The 13,591-nt window shown below is 43.5% G+C and overlaps 4 protein-coding genes across 4 annotated transcripts; 2 read left to right on the top strand and 2 right to left on the bottom strand.

Moving 5' to 3' along the window:
* Positions 1–1,613: 1,613 nt before the first annotated feature.
* PCOAH_00005690 (Uncharacterized protein) lies at positions 1,614–4,640 on the top strand (the record flags this gene model as incomplete). The annotated part of the gene is made up of 1 exon (XM_020057380.1): positions 1,614–4,640. The coding sequence occupies one exon, from the start codon at positions 1,614–1,616 to the stop codon at positions 4,638–4,640; it is 3,027 nt and encodes a 1,008-aa protein (XP_019912812.1).
* A 1,033-nt stretch (positions 4,641–5,673) lies between these two features.
* On the top strand, positions 5,674–7,353 carry PCOAH_00005680 (Uncharacterized protein; the record flags this gene model as incomplete). The annotated part of the gene is made up of 1 exon (XM_020057379.1): positions 5,674–7,353. The coding sequence occupies one exon, from the start codon at positions 5,674–5,676 to the stop codon at positions 7,351–7,353; it is 1,680 nt and encodes a 559-aa protein (XP_019912835.1).
* A 512-nt stretch (positions 7,354–7,865) lies between these two features.
* Positions 7,866–9,538, bottom strand: PCOAH_00005670 (Zinc-finger; the record flags this gene model as incomplete). Its single annotated transcript, XM_020057378.1, has 5 exons — positions 7,866–8,263; positions 8,393–8,665; positions 8,868–8,938; positions 9,193–9,232; positions 9,517–9,538. The coding sequence occupies 5 exons, from the start codon at positions 9,536–9,538 to the stop codon at positions 7,866–7,868; spliced, it is 804 nt and encodes a 267-aa protein (XP_019912861.1).
* A 1,289-nt stretch (positions 9,539–10,827) lies between these two features.
* On the bottom strand, positions 10,828–12,655 carry PCOAH_00005660 (Uncharacterized protein; the record flags this gene model as incomplete). Its single annotated transcript, XM_020057377.1, has 3 exons — positions 10,828–10,905; positions 11,063–11,285; positions 11,442–12,655. 3 exons carry the CDS (start codon positions 12,653–12,655, stop codon positions 10,828–10,830), a joined length of 1,515 nt encoding a protein of 504 aa, XP_019912926.1.
* Positions 12,656–13,591: the final 936 nt, after the last annotated feature.

Below are 13,591 nucleotides of genomic sequence, written 5' to 3'. Positions count from 1 at the left end.
GCTTCCTTTACACCTGATTACTTCCCATTTCTGTGTGCAAAAATTATCCCGCCCATTTTTACCTGACCCGTTCAGGTAAAAAAAATAGGTCGCTCAGTGATGCTCCTAACCGTTGTATAGGGGATGGCTAAGCTTAAGGTACACCAGGTATAAGAGCAACGCAATTGAATTGGAGCGACCTTCCACAGAGATAAATGCACATACACGGTGTGAGAACGCGGTTAAAAAGAAAAGAACTGTTCTGTTTTTTTTTTTTTTTTTGGCGCACCCACCTAAGGAGTTACGCCTTTTTTTTTTTTTTTTTTGGGGGGGATTTATCTGGGGAGATATAGTTGATGCTATTCTGTTTTACCACTGCGTATGTAATCCGTGGTGAAATTGGGCCAAGTGCGTGCCGAGTATTGAACGGTGCGAAGATTTCTTCAGCAGCAATGGATGGCCGATCATCCTTCGCGATGAGAAACTCAGCAAACATGACTTCCCTCCTTTTCCCACTCCTTACCGCTTTTGATTTATGGCATGCAAAATTATGACTACTATACGGGTGAGACCACTTCGCACAGGTTGTGTTGTGGTGGGTACCCCAGCTGAGGGGGTCTCCCCCTCCATCATAACCACGTCGCAACGATGCCACCTCGTTATGAAGCACATGTTTATACAATTCCCCTCTTTGTGGAAAAACCAAAACAAAACATGGGTCGTGTTAAGGTAATTGGTGCATGCGTGGGATGCTACTTCAAATTTGGGTGCCAGTAATCTGTTTAGCTACCCGTTTTCCGTCGAGAGGCTATTCTCCATTAATATCAAATGGAAAACAAAATTAAGGGTACATGGAAACTGGGCTAAATTTGTGAAGCAGACGAACCCCGTACTAACGGCTTCAACTAAAGGAAAGTTCACCTTGTTGAGTCTAATGCCCCATGGGGTGAAGCTCCTTCCCTTTTTCGTTCATCATTCAGTTCACTCCTTTCGTTTCGCGGTTCATACCAACGTAAGATTGTATAATATAAACTCCCCCAGTTTCAGATTTTTCAGCGCCATTGTGAGGAAAAGCCAGGAGGGTATATAATAAAATAAAAAAAACAGTTACAGCAATTAATCCCAATTTTTCGCAAAAATTAAATAAAAATGGTGCATGTATGTTTGTCCTTCCAGTGAGGACGCTTAGTCAGCGAAGAAGGCGCGCCATCGCGGGGTGACAGGCTGCTTCGATTTTTTTTTTTTTAACAGCTGGAGGGGCATTTTCTGGCCCCGTTTCTTGGAAACATCAATTTAGCGCGTTTTTTCTCCAAGTGGTTTTATTTTTCCGCCAAAATTTAGCCCACCTTTTTATACCCATTGCCGTTCATTTTTTCTTTTTTTTTTTTTGGCCCCGAACGGACAAAACAAATAAGGAGAGCCTTCCCACAGTTTGCCTCCATACCTGTGGGTCCCCACTCAGTTTGGCTTACTTGGCAGATCAGCAAAGTAAGATAACCCACCTGTTGTTCATTCCGCCTTGATTGTGATGTGAAGCTAAATAGGAACTGCAAGAACGTGCAGTTTTTGCTGCCCTGTGAATGCCCCCCATTTGGGCTATCCCGTTTGATCTTCCCCCCCCTGTTCTTACAACCATGTCCATGTTCAAAGGGATGCTCATAAAGTCCTCCGAGCGAAGCTCCAAGGGGAAAAACCTCAATGCGGGTAAGGGAAGTGCTTCGCAAGAGGCACAATTGACGAGGGGAAGCAGCACTGTGAGTTCGAAGAGGGGGGACGCATACCTGGACTTGGAGGACCTAGCGCCCAGCTACTGCAGCAGTGTGGCAGCTACTGATAAGAGCGCGAATAATGTCCAGGGAGACGAAGCAGTTACATTACCCCTGCAGGGGGATAACGATGAGGGGAGTTTCGAACGTTTAAGAAGTTTTTACAAAATTGCACAAAGTGGAAATGCCCCCAGGTGTGGCAGCTACGAACGAGGCAATAGCAACAACGAGTCAGCAAACGGGGAGAAACGTAGCAGTTGCAGGCAGCCGAACTGGAGTGATTCCCGGAATGAATACTCAAGTGAACCATATGAAGGGTATCTGCAACACGCAGAAAGGGAAATAACAAAACGAAGCGACGGTGCCACTTCCCAACAGGAGGGAGAGCGTCACATAGAGAACTTTCCTCAGGAGAAATTAAACCTGTTGAATGACCTCCTAACCGTGATGAGCGATTTTTTCATGACGAACACAAAGCAGTGGAATAAGAATAAGATGAAAAAAATTTTGGACGAACTGGCGCAAAATAAAATCCACCAAAATGTGCTAATCGTTATGTATTACTTTACATACGAGGCGTATGCAAATAAAGTCCTCCTCAACTTGAAGGAAGAATACAACTGTGATTTGCTAATTCATAAATTTTTGGGGAAGGTCGATAAGATAAGGAAAAAAAGAAAGAAATGTAAAGAAGAGGAGAAAGTCCTCATCATAAATGAAAAGCTAGACACAGCCCACGAAATGCAAAAACAAATATTCACCTACAATTTGCAGTTAACAAGTATCGAAAATTACATTACCAATTTATTTAGGAAAAAAAAACAAGTAAACAGTTGTAACCTCATTTTGAAGTGCTACGTAGAGAATGTTCTGCGCTTGATTATTCGTAATATATGCACAAATAAAAAAGAAGAAAAAAAAAAAAAAAAAAATTTTTTTGAGGAAAAAAAAAATGAACTGTCCATATGGAAGAAGAAGATCACACAAAAGGAGGAAGACATAAAAGCTGAGGAGGAAAGCATAAAAGAGAAAACACGAAATGTAGAGGAATCCAAAGAGGAGCTGAACAAAGCTGTGCAAGACCTATCCTCCACGTACGAAAATCAGTTACAAAAAATTGACGAAGATATTGACTCCCTTGATCGAAACATAAAAGAACTCGAAGAAATTATTTCCATTAAAAAATCGAAAAAGGAAGACGCCATAAGGAGTAGGAGAAAATTAGAGGAAGAGAAAGAAACGGAGATGAAGACCCTTCTGCAAAAACAGTCCGATTTAAATACCTCCATGAATTTTATAAAAAACACCACCTCCCTCATGGAGGAAAAAAAGAAATTCGTTGCCGATGAAAAGGAAAAAACGAAAAAAGCCATAGCCCATTTGAAGAAGGCTTACCAAAGCTCCTGTCAGAAGAAGGCCCAAACGAACCGCTTACTTTTCGATCTAAAAAATGTCGTTCGGAATTTGTACAACTCGGATGAGGAGTGCAAACATGTGTGTGAAGGTAATTCAGGGGGGAAGCCGTTCGTCCAAAATTATTCAGAAAAAACGGATGGAAAGGGCACTTCCCCTGCGCCTGATGAATGTGCACACACCGCTGATGCTACACTGACGAAAGGACAAGAACAGGACAGCCACCATTTGGTTACCTCCAATTTGCTGAAAAAAATATTCCTATTAAAAAAAAACATTTTCGACGTGGAAAAAAATATGAACAACATTAAGGGGAAAAAAAAAAAACTCACCATCGACATCAGCCAATTTAACTGCGAAATGGACAACATAAATATTAAGAAGGAAAATCTGAAGAATAAAAAAAAAATCCTTCTGAAGAATAAAATGCTAAGTGAAATTAAGAACACAATTAACGAGTTGGAGAAATTGGACCAAACGGAAGACGTCATTTTGAAGCAACTGGAGGAGGCGAAGGCGGACCTGAGCCTGTTAAGGAAGGACCACCTTCGGATGAAGGAACAGAAAGAAGAATTAAAGCGCAGATTATTTCGCCAAGAAAGGAAGTTGCTCAAGCGGGAAATACGCCACGTTCGGGGGGGCCTCAATGATAACAAGGGGGAAGATAACACTGTGGTAACTCCCCCAGATGAGGACGTGATAAATGTACCCGTAGCCATGGTTGACTGTGAGGCGGGTAACGTAGTTAACGGTGAGACGGGTGACGTGGTATCGTCCCCTATGGAAGAACCCAACCAGGAGGAAACCTTCCCATTTTCCGACGAATCGGAGCAATCAGAGGGGGGCGAATCAATTGCCGCCTTAAGTCAGGTGCTGGACCAGTTGGAGAGGATAAGTACGCACGGCGAAGATGAGGAGGATGAAAATATGTGGAGCGATCAAGGGGGGAGTGCCCAAGAGGAAGAAGACACCTCACAGAGTGATGAAGAAGAGGTGGACCAAGGAGGAGACGGCAGAACCGACCGAACCGACCGAAACGGCGGAGTGGAGACTCCCCCCCCAAGTGATGAAGAGAAAAGTGGCCCATCGGGGGACAACTCCGACAGTGGTGACTTTGGCGACGGGGTGGGAGCCGTTGCAGATGTTGTGCCCAACGGAAAGGAAGAAAAGAAAAGAGATTCCTTCCTACGCATTAGTACACCGAGCAGTGATCCACTGAACCGACTAGAAAAGTTAAAACTGGAGGAGAGTTGCACCTTCGAAAGAATGCTAGAGAAGTACAAAAACCTATGCAATTTAAGTGAAAGTGTAGACCACCATGTGTTGGAAAAAGAAGTTCGGCAGATCTATAGGGACATAACGAAAGAGCAAACCATTTTTAAAAACAAAAAATTGCTCACCTTAAGGAATAGGAGAAGAGTCCTAAAGAGGTACTACCACTACGTGTCGGACAATAGTGAGGAGGAGGATCTGAATGGATAAGTGGTTCATATACAAAGGTACAGGGATGCCTAGATGTGTCACCAGGTGGTCACGTGTTTTGTTCCGACAGGAGATTACTGCGCACACGGGGAGAAGGGGAGGGTTATCCTTTTGTAGAATTCCTGTTCTGCTTATTCGCGAGTTTAGTAAAATGAACTGGTGCGGGATCGTCCAAGGTGTGGTGTGTACGCCTCTCTCCCAGGAAGCAATCGCGTTGAGGTTTTTCTACATGGCGAGCTATTCGCGAAGTTTGCGCATATCCTCCAATCTGTCCATCTCTTTCCTCTTGGTTCATTCCTTCCTTTTTTTTTTTTTTTTTTTTGTGTGTGATTCCATGTGTGGAGTAATTTTTTTAAGACCCCCCTCCCGTGTTACATGGTATATGCAGAAAAAATTTCACCTCTCATTTTCGCGTTGCCCGTTGGAAGAGAAAAGAAGAGTTTTTTCTCTCTCTCCCTTTAACCGATTCACCGTTATGCTGATGTGCCCATTCATCTATGCCTTTTTTTGTTTGTTTGTTTGATTGCTTCTTTACATGTTTGATGGTTAATTATTTTTATTTTTATTATTATTTTTTTTTTTTTTCGCGCACGTGATGACTTCACCCTATGTGCAAAATTGACGCATAACTCCATTCGCACAGTTTTCACTATAAAGGTAGCCCCTACGTATATAACGTAGTAGCCATTTTTACGCACCTAGACAAGGAGAAATGGAGAGATGCCTGTCGTCCCTGGTCTACACGACGAAGTGATTTTTCCCGTACACTCATTTGCTAATGTTCTTTTGCCCATTTTGATAATCCTTCAAACATTTACGCATGAACGAACAGCTGGGATTTTAGTCCTATGCGATGTGAAGCGAGGAAGACGAATTAGGGGCCTAATTGGAAGCCCCCAATACGATCCGTTCGCAGTGCCGAAATAAATTTTTACAGAAAGTTCAATCAACTGGTGAAGGGGGTATACTTTTTCATTTTTTTTTTTTTTTTTTTTTTTTGGTATATTGCCCCCTCGAAACATGTCTTCTCATCATGTCTGTGAAGAAGTTAAAAAGCAGCGGTCTGCTTAGGCTAGAAAGTAAAAGCGTCGATAAGACGGACTCGAATAACAATCTCGTAAAAAAAAACACGAATGTAAAAATTGTGAGGAAGAAAACAGATGGACAAATTGAGAGGACCCTGACGGGGAGTGTTCCTCCGCAGAAGGAGGGGGACAAGGTGGTGAAGTGGAAGGTCCTTAAGAAGGCGCAAGAAGGGGGAGCCACCATTGTGGTGAACGATGACAGCGGCGCTAACATAGCAGAATCAACCATGAAAAGGCAAGATGAAAAAAAGGGTTATGTCGTTCGGAAGACCGCCTCGAAGTTTAGTGTGAAACTGGGGAAGACGAACCAGGATGCTCAAAGATACCTCCTTGGGGAAGATGGCCAGGGGAATGGAGAGGAAAGTCCGAAGGGGAACCTCGACTATGACGATATTGGCAGTCATAACGGTAAGGATTACCAGGATAATAATAGCCCTGCTGGGGATGACGCCCCCCCAAATGCTGCGAAGAAAACAATGAAGAAGAAAAAACCCACGGAGAGGGAGCCAAACCGAAGCAACCCTTGTGCAAATTATGCTATTCCTGGAACTCAGTTTGAGTACCCAGGTAACCCCAACGGAAGGAACGAAAAAAGGGATGAGGTAGAAGACGATTCGGAAAATGAAATCCTCAATTCAATTATCAGCAAAAATGATGAATCCACCTTAGCAGAACCATCCAAGGAGGAAGTTAAAAAAAAAAAAAAAAAAATTATTGTCCGAAAGAAGGTACCCATAAGTGAAAAATTAAAGAATGCAGAGAAGGGTAACCAGCCCCCTGGGGTGCAAACTACCCCTTCAGGACGGACACCTCGTGGTGGCACAACGATGACCACCAACAATAGCAGTGGTGCGAACACTTTCCAACCGAACGAATGTTGCGAACAAATGGTAAACGAGTTAAAAATGAACGAAACGAAACTGGCAGCAATGCAACAGACGCACAAAGAAAAAATGAACAGCATGCTTCAGGAAAATAAAAAAGAGAAAGACATGCTAAACACGTACATAAAAAATTTAAACGAAGAAATGCACAACATAAATAATAAACTGTCCGATGAAATGAAGGAAAAAGATACGCTAAACGAAAATTGTCAAAATTTACAAAGTGACAAATTAGAGTTGGAAGAAAAAGTTGACATGTTAAGAAAGCAGATAGAAGAATCGAACGAAATGTCTACCCTCCTGAAGGAAAAGGTTGCCACTCTGGAGGAGGAAAACAAAATGCTAATGGATAGGGACCAACAAAATGAAGTATCGGTTGCGCAACTGCAAAGTGAGAAAATAAAAATGGAAAAGAAAATGGACGAACAGAATGTTTTAATCAAAAAAAAGGATGAACTCATAAACAAGTACATGAGTGAAATAGAGAATTATAAAAACGTGTTGAAAAACAAGGGAGAAATGATGATCCTTGGTAGCTCCACCACCATCGATAAAAATATGTCAGACAAAAACAGCCAAAAGGAACAGGTAGCCAAATTGGTGAGGGAAAAAAAGGAACTCATTTATGCCTTCAAAAAACAGCTAGATTTAATAGTAATCCTCAAAAAGCAAATAAGCCTTCTCGAAAACAACAAAATTGTTACTATGACTTCTGGTGAGCTTAAGAAGGTGCTTCACGATTGACCGGGGGTGGCCAAGCGGTGAATTAAAACAATTAACAAACGTAGTTTTGACTTCAAAAAAGGAAGTGACTTATGTGTGTGCACGGAGGTAATGCCACTGGCCACACACACACGTGCATGTACATATGTATATGTACCTACATATACACGTATTCACATAAACGTGACTTTTATAAAACGCCAAGCAAAAAATTGGGAGACAAAATTTCACACAAACACGCCTCCATCTCCATGCTCAGCTACACATTATTCAAAACGGAAAAGAAAAAAAAAAAAAAAAAAAAAAAAAAAAAAAAAAATGTATTCACATATGTACAACGCACATAACTAGCTACAATGTGCACCAAAAATATCATTTTTTTTTTTTTTTTTTTTTTTTTTTTTGCCGCCACGACTGATGAGCCCCTTTGCAGCTTCAAAAAATAATTCTTCGCCATCGTTATGCGAGTTTTTGTAATTGCCACACCATCTGCGCAGCTTTGTTGGTTCATCCTCTTCTTCCGCGTGACAAGCTTAATCCCGTCTATACCTCCTTCGGTCGTAATCGGCTAGCCTGTCATTCTCCGCCCTATCGTGGTGCCGCCTACCACTGTCATAGTTCGATTTCCGCTCATCATGTCTGCCTCGGTCATCATACCTATTTCGGTCGTCATGCTTGTTGCTTCCATCATACCGACGGGCGCTGTAATCCCCGTCCTCCTTCCTCCGGTCGTAGTAATTCTTGTAATAGCCGCCTCCGCCGCCACCTTTTTGGTAATTATTTGACGTGGAATTCCTCGACGGGGAGTCATTAAACTGTTTGTTTCTGTACGTGTCCTTTTTGTAGGAGGACTCTTTGTTGTTTGTGTAGCCACTTGCGTCCCTGCTCGTGTCATTATCGTCCCTATCCTTATCCTTCTTGACATCCTTATCTGCAAAAAAAAAAAAAAAAAAAAAAAACATTGGCAAAAAGTGCAGTATCGCCCGAACAACGTGTGTGTTTGGAGTATGTACGCAATACAGACAGCAGCGCAGAGCCACTTCTCCAACCAGGTACGAACCTACTATCTTCCTCTTCTTCTTCCGACCGAACTCATCATACTCCTCGTCATCCGAGTCATGGACTCTCTTTTCATTACTTCCCTGAATGTCGTAGTGGCCTCCACCTTTGCCAGTCCGTACCTCTTTATTCGACTTAGGGTCGCTTCCCTTTTTTGGGAACTTTACCTTACTACAAATGTTACATTTATCTCTCTTGGCCCAATTGATGTTACCGCAGTCTTCACACTTCCAGTCGTTCGCTTTGAAAAGCACCTGCTTCGGATTTTTTCTCACTACGGGGTGGTGGGTGCGGCGATGTGTGTAGCGGTGTGCAAAGTGATACACTAAGTTGTACCTATTTAGAACCCCGCTTCTACGTTGCACACGCTGTAGTGGCAGACGAAGCAACGGTGGTGGACCGTAACGGTCAGTACGTGAGACACCTATACACATTACTCATGGCACATCGCCAGTGTGCCACTTTAAAACCGTTACTTGTGCTCTTTGGCCTGACTCTGTTGCATCGGTTACAGTGTGTTCTTTGAGCCGAGTTCACAATCCCGCACCTTTAAAAATAATATGCATGAAAAGCGTTTTTTCATTTTTTGCGTGCAGTAAGGGGTGCTATGCACGGCGTGGTGTACGCAGATAACTACGTAGACGTAACTTCCCCGGGGTGTCATGCCCGATTGGGCGTGAACAACGAAAGGGACAAGCAGAAGCGGTTTGCCATGGTCGAGAGTTAGACGTAATAATGCATCCTCCGCGACGGATAGACCTGCTCCGAAGCAGCGAATGGGTTGGAAAAATTTGGCATTACTTGTCGTCCGAGCATATCCAGTCCCCCGTCAGTTCATTGTCTGCAGGGAGTAAGGGGCGCAAAAAGAAGGGAATACAAAAAAAAAAAAAAAAAAAAAAAAAAAGTTTTGCTAATGCACAAATTGGAGTAACCAAAAACTGCGCAACAACTACGCAACAACGAATGACAACAGTTGAAACTGCAAAATTTTACGCATAGCATTGTTGCAGACGGGGTGAGAGAAAATGCTCAGAAAGGGAACGTGCCACGCGTGGGGTACACACTGAGAAATGCAAACTGTAAGCACAACATCACATGCACATCCAAACTGTTCAATAGACTAACCAATGTACTTTCGATTTTCCATCCTATGCTTTGCCTCATTTACGTTCTATGTCCCTTCGGTCTACTATACTCCCGTTTGTTTCTCCGTCTGAGTAACAATTTTTTTTTTTTTTTTTCTTTTTGTCCTTTGGGACTTGTTTGCCTTTAAAAGGGTGTATATAACATGGGTGGCTCACAAACGTTTCAATCGCACGGGTAAAAAATGAAGTCGCGATTTGTTCATGGTTCGTTGAGAAGGGAAAAAATGTTCCCACGGTTGCCACGGGCGGGTACAAATAAACACAAACATATACATTCATGTGACGCCAAAGTGGCTGCTATATCCCTTCCCCAGAGGGATACTGCCACCAGTAAAAATTCAATTTTACGTGGTACATCCACATGAGGCCCACGACTGATGAGGGGGGAAAATACCAATTTTTGGTACTCTTTGTGCGACTCATTCGCGTTACCTGTGGCGTGCCACTTCTAACTTGTAACTGCTTCCTCTGCAATTCTTTCGTCGCGCTTTTTTTTTTTTTTTTTTTTTTTTATCTTATTTAGTGCCACTATAATGAGCACTATATTTAAGGCTTTGAAACATCCGGACTCTCATTTCGGGCGGGGGAAAAAGAAATGTGCCTATGAGGTCCACCAATCCACGAACGTTGGTGCACCAAAATTAGTACAAAACAATTCTAATTGGAAGGAAAAAAAGAAAAAAAAAAAAAAAGAATGCCTCGAATGAAATATTCTTACATTAGATGTGTCATTCCATGGTAGGTTCTCCATCGGGGTGATGTTACTGCTTCTTTTTTTTTTTAGCCAACACTTAACCCATTTTTTTACAATTCTAACCCTTGGTGTCATTTTTTTTTCTCCATGTGGTAACTTCCCCTCCGTATGGGAATTCGAAAAAAAATAAAATAAACTTTGCAAAGGCGTTGACAAGTACCTCACTTGCGTGAGAACGGGGTTGTGGAAGGATGTGAGTGGATCCCGTAGGATCTGGTGGGGTGAAGAAAGGCCCTCCTGTGTGAGCAGATAGGTACACCAGAAAAACATCCGTCCGCATAAGCACCAGCACACAATACGTGTGATAAAGCAGGAACAAATTACCATGATAACCATCCACCATACGTCTGCATAAGTGAGCGTTGCCAGCCTATAGAGGGGTGGGCAGTTCCCCAATTCTACAGGACTTCTTGGAAGTAAGCACACTGCTTGGAGGAACCAACCCGCGTAGGAAGGGATATAAATGTCTGCACAGGTTTTCTCTCAACATGCCACCCAGGCCACATAGAGGAACGACATCCGCATTTTTTTCCCAATTTATTTCTCCTTCTGGGAGGTGTTATATATATTCTCTCCGACGCCTGTTAAGTCAAATTGGTCGGCATTTGTTCTAACCTGCGGTGAGGAGTACGTATGAGGGGTGGATGCAGTGTGATGGGGATAACGTACTTTTGCAGCTCAGTGGAAGAGCGCCCATGTGTGGGAATAACTACATACTCCATGCAATACATGCACTGTACGCATTGTATGCACTGTGCGCACTGCGCCTTACCCGTCGTTTTTCCTTGGGTACATATCTCGTAACATACAAATTGGACCCCTTGACTGGCCTTAAGCTGAACGAGTGCTCTGTCATCATTTTCTTCCCAGACAAATGCAGGTTCCGCTCATTCTGTTCCCGCAGTAGTTGCAAGTCTACAATTTCCCCCTTCAGGTAATCGCATAGGGTGTCTTCGTAGTAGTGCATGTACCGGTCCTTCCAGTAAAAGTACAGGCTTTAAAAAGGGGAAAAAAAAAAAAAAAAAAAATTCATGTTTATGAGGGTTCATGAATAGGGAGATGTGACACCCGTAACATTATCATCACGACGGTGCCATTCTTATTGGTGCACACGGTTCACACGGTTCAGACACGCAATGCTCCAACAGTACGTGCGAGTCCACTTGCGGAAGACGGATCGGGGAAACAACAAATTATATTCGACGTCCTGGTCATCTTCCATAAACGTTTCTTGCACCTCCCCCGTGTCCTCATAATTGGCATAAACGTTATTGGAGTAATCGATGCCCAGATTGTCTAGCAACTTTTTTCGGCTCTTTATTAACTTCCTCTTGGCGACTGTCGACGCATAGATCATGATGCTGTTTTTATTTTCTTCCCACTTGCTCAAATGTTCCTCCTTCTGACATTTGAATTTTAAAAAAAGAGCATCCAGGGTGTTCCAGTCTATTCCGTAACTGGAGCTGTAGCACCACAAATTCTGCAGCCTCCTTTTATTTACTTCGATACACTTTTTGTTCATGTCAAAGGTGTTACTATCTTCGTCTTTCCTCCTTTCCAGGAGGAATGGCTGCAGTCGGTGGTTGTATATTAGCGGGTTGGGCCACAACACGTTTCTGTCTGGGTAGTTGAAATTTTTGAAATTTGAATTGAGGTAGTAGATTTCTGCGTTGTCTTGGTGCGTTTCCTCCCCCGAGTCGGTCGCGTCACTACCCGAGTTGGTCACATCATTACCCGAGTCGGTTGCGTCACCACCCAAGAACATCTCACCGATGACGTTCTGAACATCTAGCTTGTTCAGGTTCCTCGGACTGGAGCATTTAATTTTTATCTTCACTTCCATGTGTTCCTTTCTGATGAACCTGCGGAGTTCATGAGGGCAGTCCTGTGTGTCCCCGTGGTCGTCGTAGATTTCGTAGAATGACTTGGCGTACTGCTCAACGTTGTCCCGGTCAACGTCGTCGCGGTCGACGTCGTCCTGATCGTCGTCTTGACTGTCACGCTGGCCCTCCTCCACATCCTCTATCGCACCTCCATCTGCGCTTTCCCCCTGCTGATAGACCCCTACACCGGGTTCGCTGGCTTCCGTTTCACCAACGCTGGAGAAGTGTGCTGCCCCCCTCCATGTCACTTCCCCGGGGGTTCCAAGCGCATTCGGTGACCGCGGTTTGCTTGACCTGCTTAACTTCGTCACTGCCTCTTCTCCCCTACCTTTCGCAAATTCTCGAACGCGCTCCCTGTTGATGTCACCCCCCACCTTCCTCCCCACAAGCTGCACATTCGCTCTGCTCCTTTTTTCACAACAGGAAATACATTTTTCACTTTTAAAAAAGCAGAAAAAAATCCCTTTCCTTAAATTATTCATTTAAAACAATTTTACGCTTGATCAGACGGGAGAACGCCAAAGTGGACTTTGCAAAAATGAACACCTGAGTTGACTTCCCTCATAAGTTCTCTTCGCACAAAATGAGGGAAAAGCTACAATTGAGGAGTGGCGTGAGGAACGCTACACAAGTGTGACGGTCGCTAAAAATAACGCGAGGATGCGCTGATTTGGGTGTACGTTATTACCTACCAACACATGCTTACGTGGATTTGTACCCCTCCTTTTTCTTTTTTAAATTGCTCACCTGTGGAAGAAGCAAAGTGTGCAGCGAGTTAGTTTTCTTAGGGGGGGAGATGGGAACCTTCTTGGGGGAGGCACATTCAACGTCAACGGAAAAATAGGGCCATATGAAAAGGGGATCCAAAGTGAAGGAAACACCAACGCATGTCAGGGCCTGCACAGTTATTGCTACAGAAGAAGCCAAGGAGGAGCCGCCCTACATGTGCATATTTTTTTTTCCTTTTTTTAAAGCGCGTTATGCTGGCCCAAAACAACCACTAAGGAAATTCACGAAGGGTTGCAAAACGGGGCAAGTCTTCTACAGGGCCATTTTTGTGATTATCCCTAGGAGGAACGGTCACTTGGTCTTTTGCGCCCTCACTTGCTGTCAAATGGTGGAAAAAAAAAACAGCCACAGAGAGGAGCGGAGAAATGTTCTTAAATGGGGGAATATTTTAATAATAAAACACCAAACGGAAGTTCTTTTTTTTTTTTTTTTTTCAAAATGAAAATGCATTTGTATTAGCTGGCTGTTGCAAATACACACGGAGTGGAATTAAAAAGGGGGGAATCATTTGGGGGGGACAACTGGGTAGGTAAAAGAAAGCCAAACGGATCGCGAGGCAAACTGCGCTGCTGCATACGTGCGTCCCATCAAGGTGGTAAAACCCTTGGGAGCCTAAAAAGTACGTAAAA

Source organism: Plasmodium coatneyi, chromosome 3, assembly GCF_001680005.1.
Source record: "Plasmodium coatneyi strain Hackeri chromosome 3, complete sequence".
Classification (NCBI taxonomy): Eukaryota; Apicomplexa; class Aconoidasida; order Haemosporida; family Plasmodiidae; genus Plasmodium; species Plasmodium coatneyi.
The sequence above is the reverse complement of the archived record's forward strand: the minus strand, read 5'-3'. Positions and strand labels throughout refer to the sequence as shown.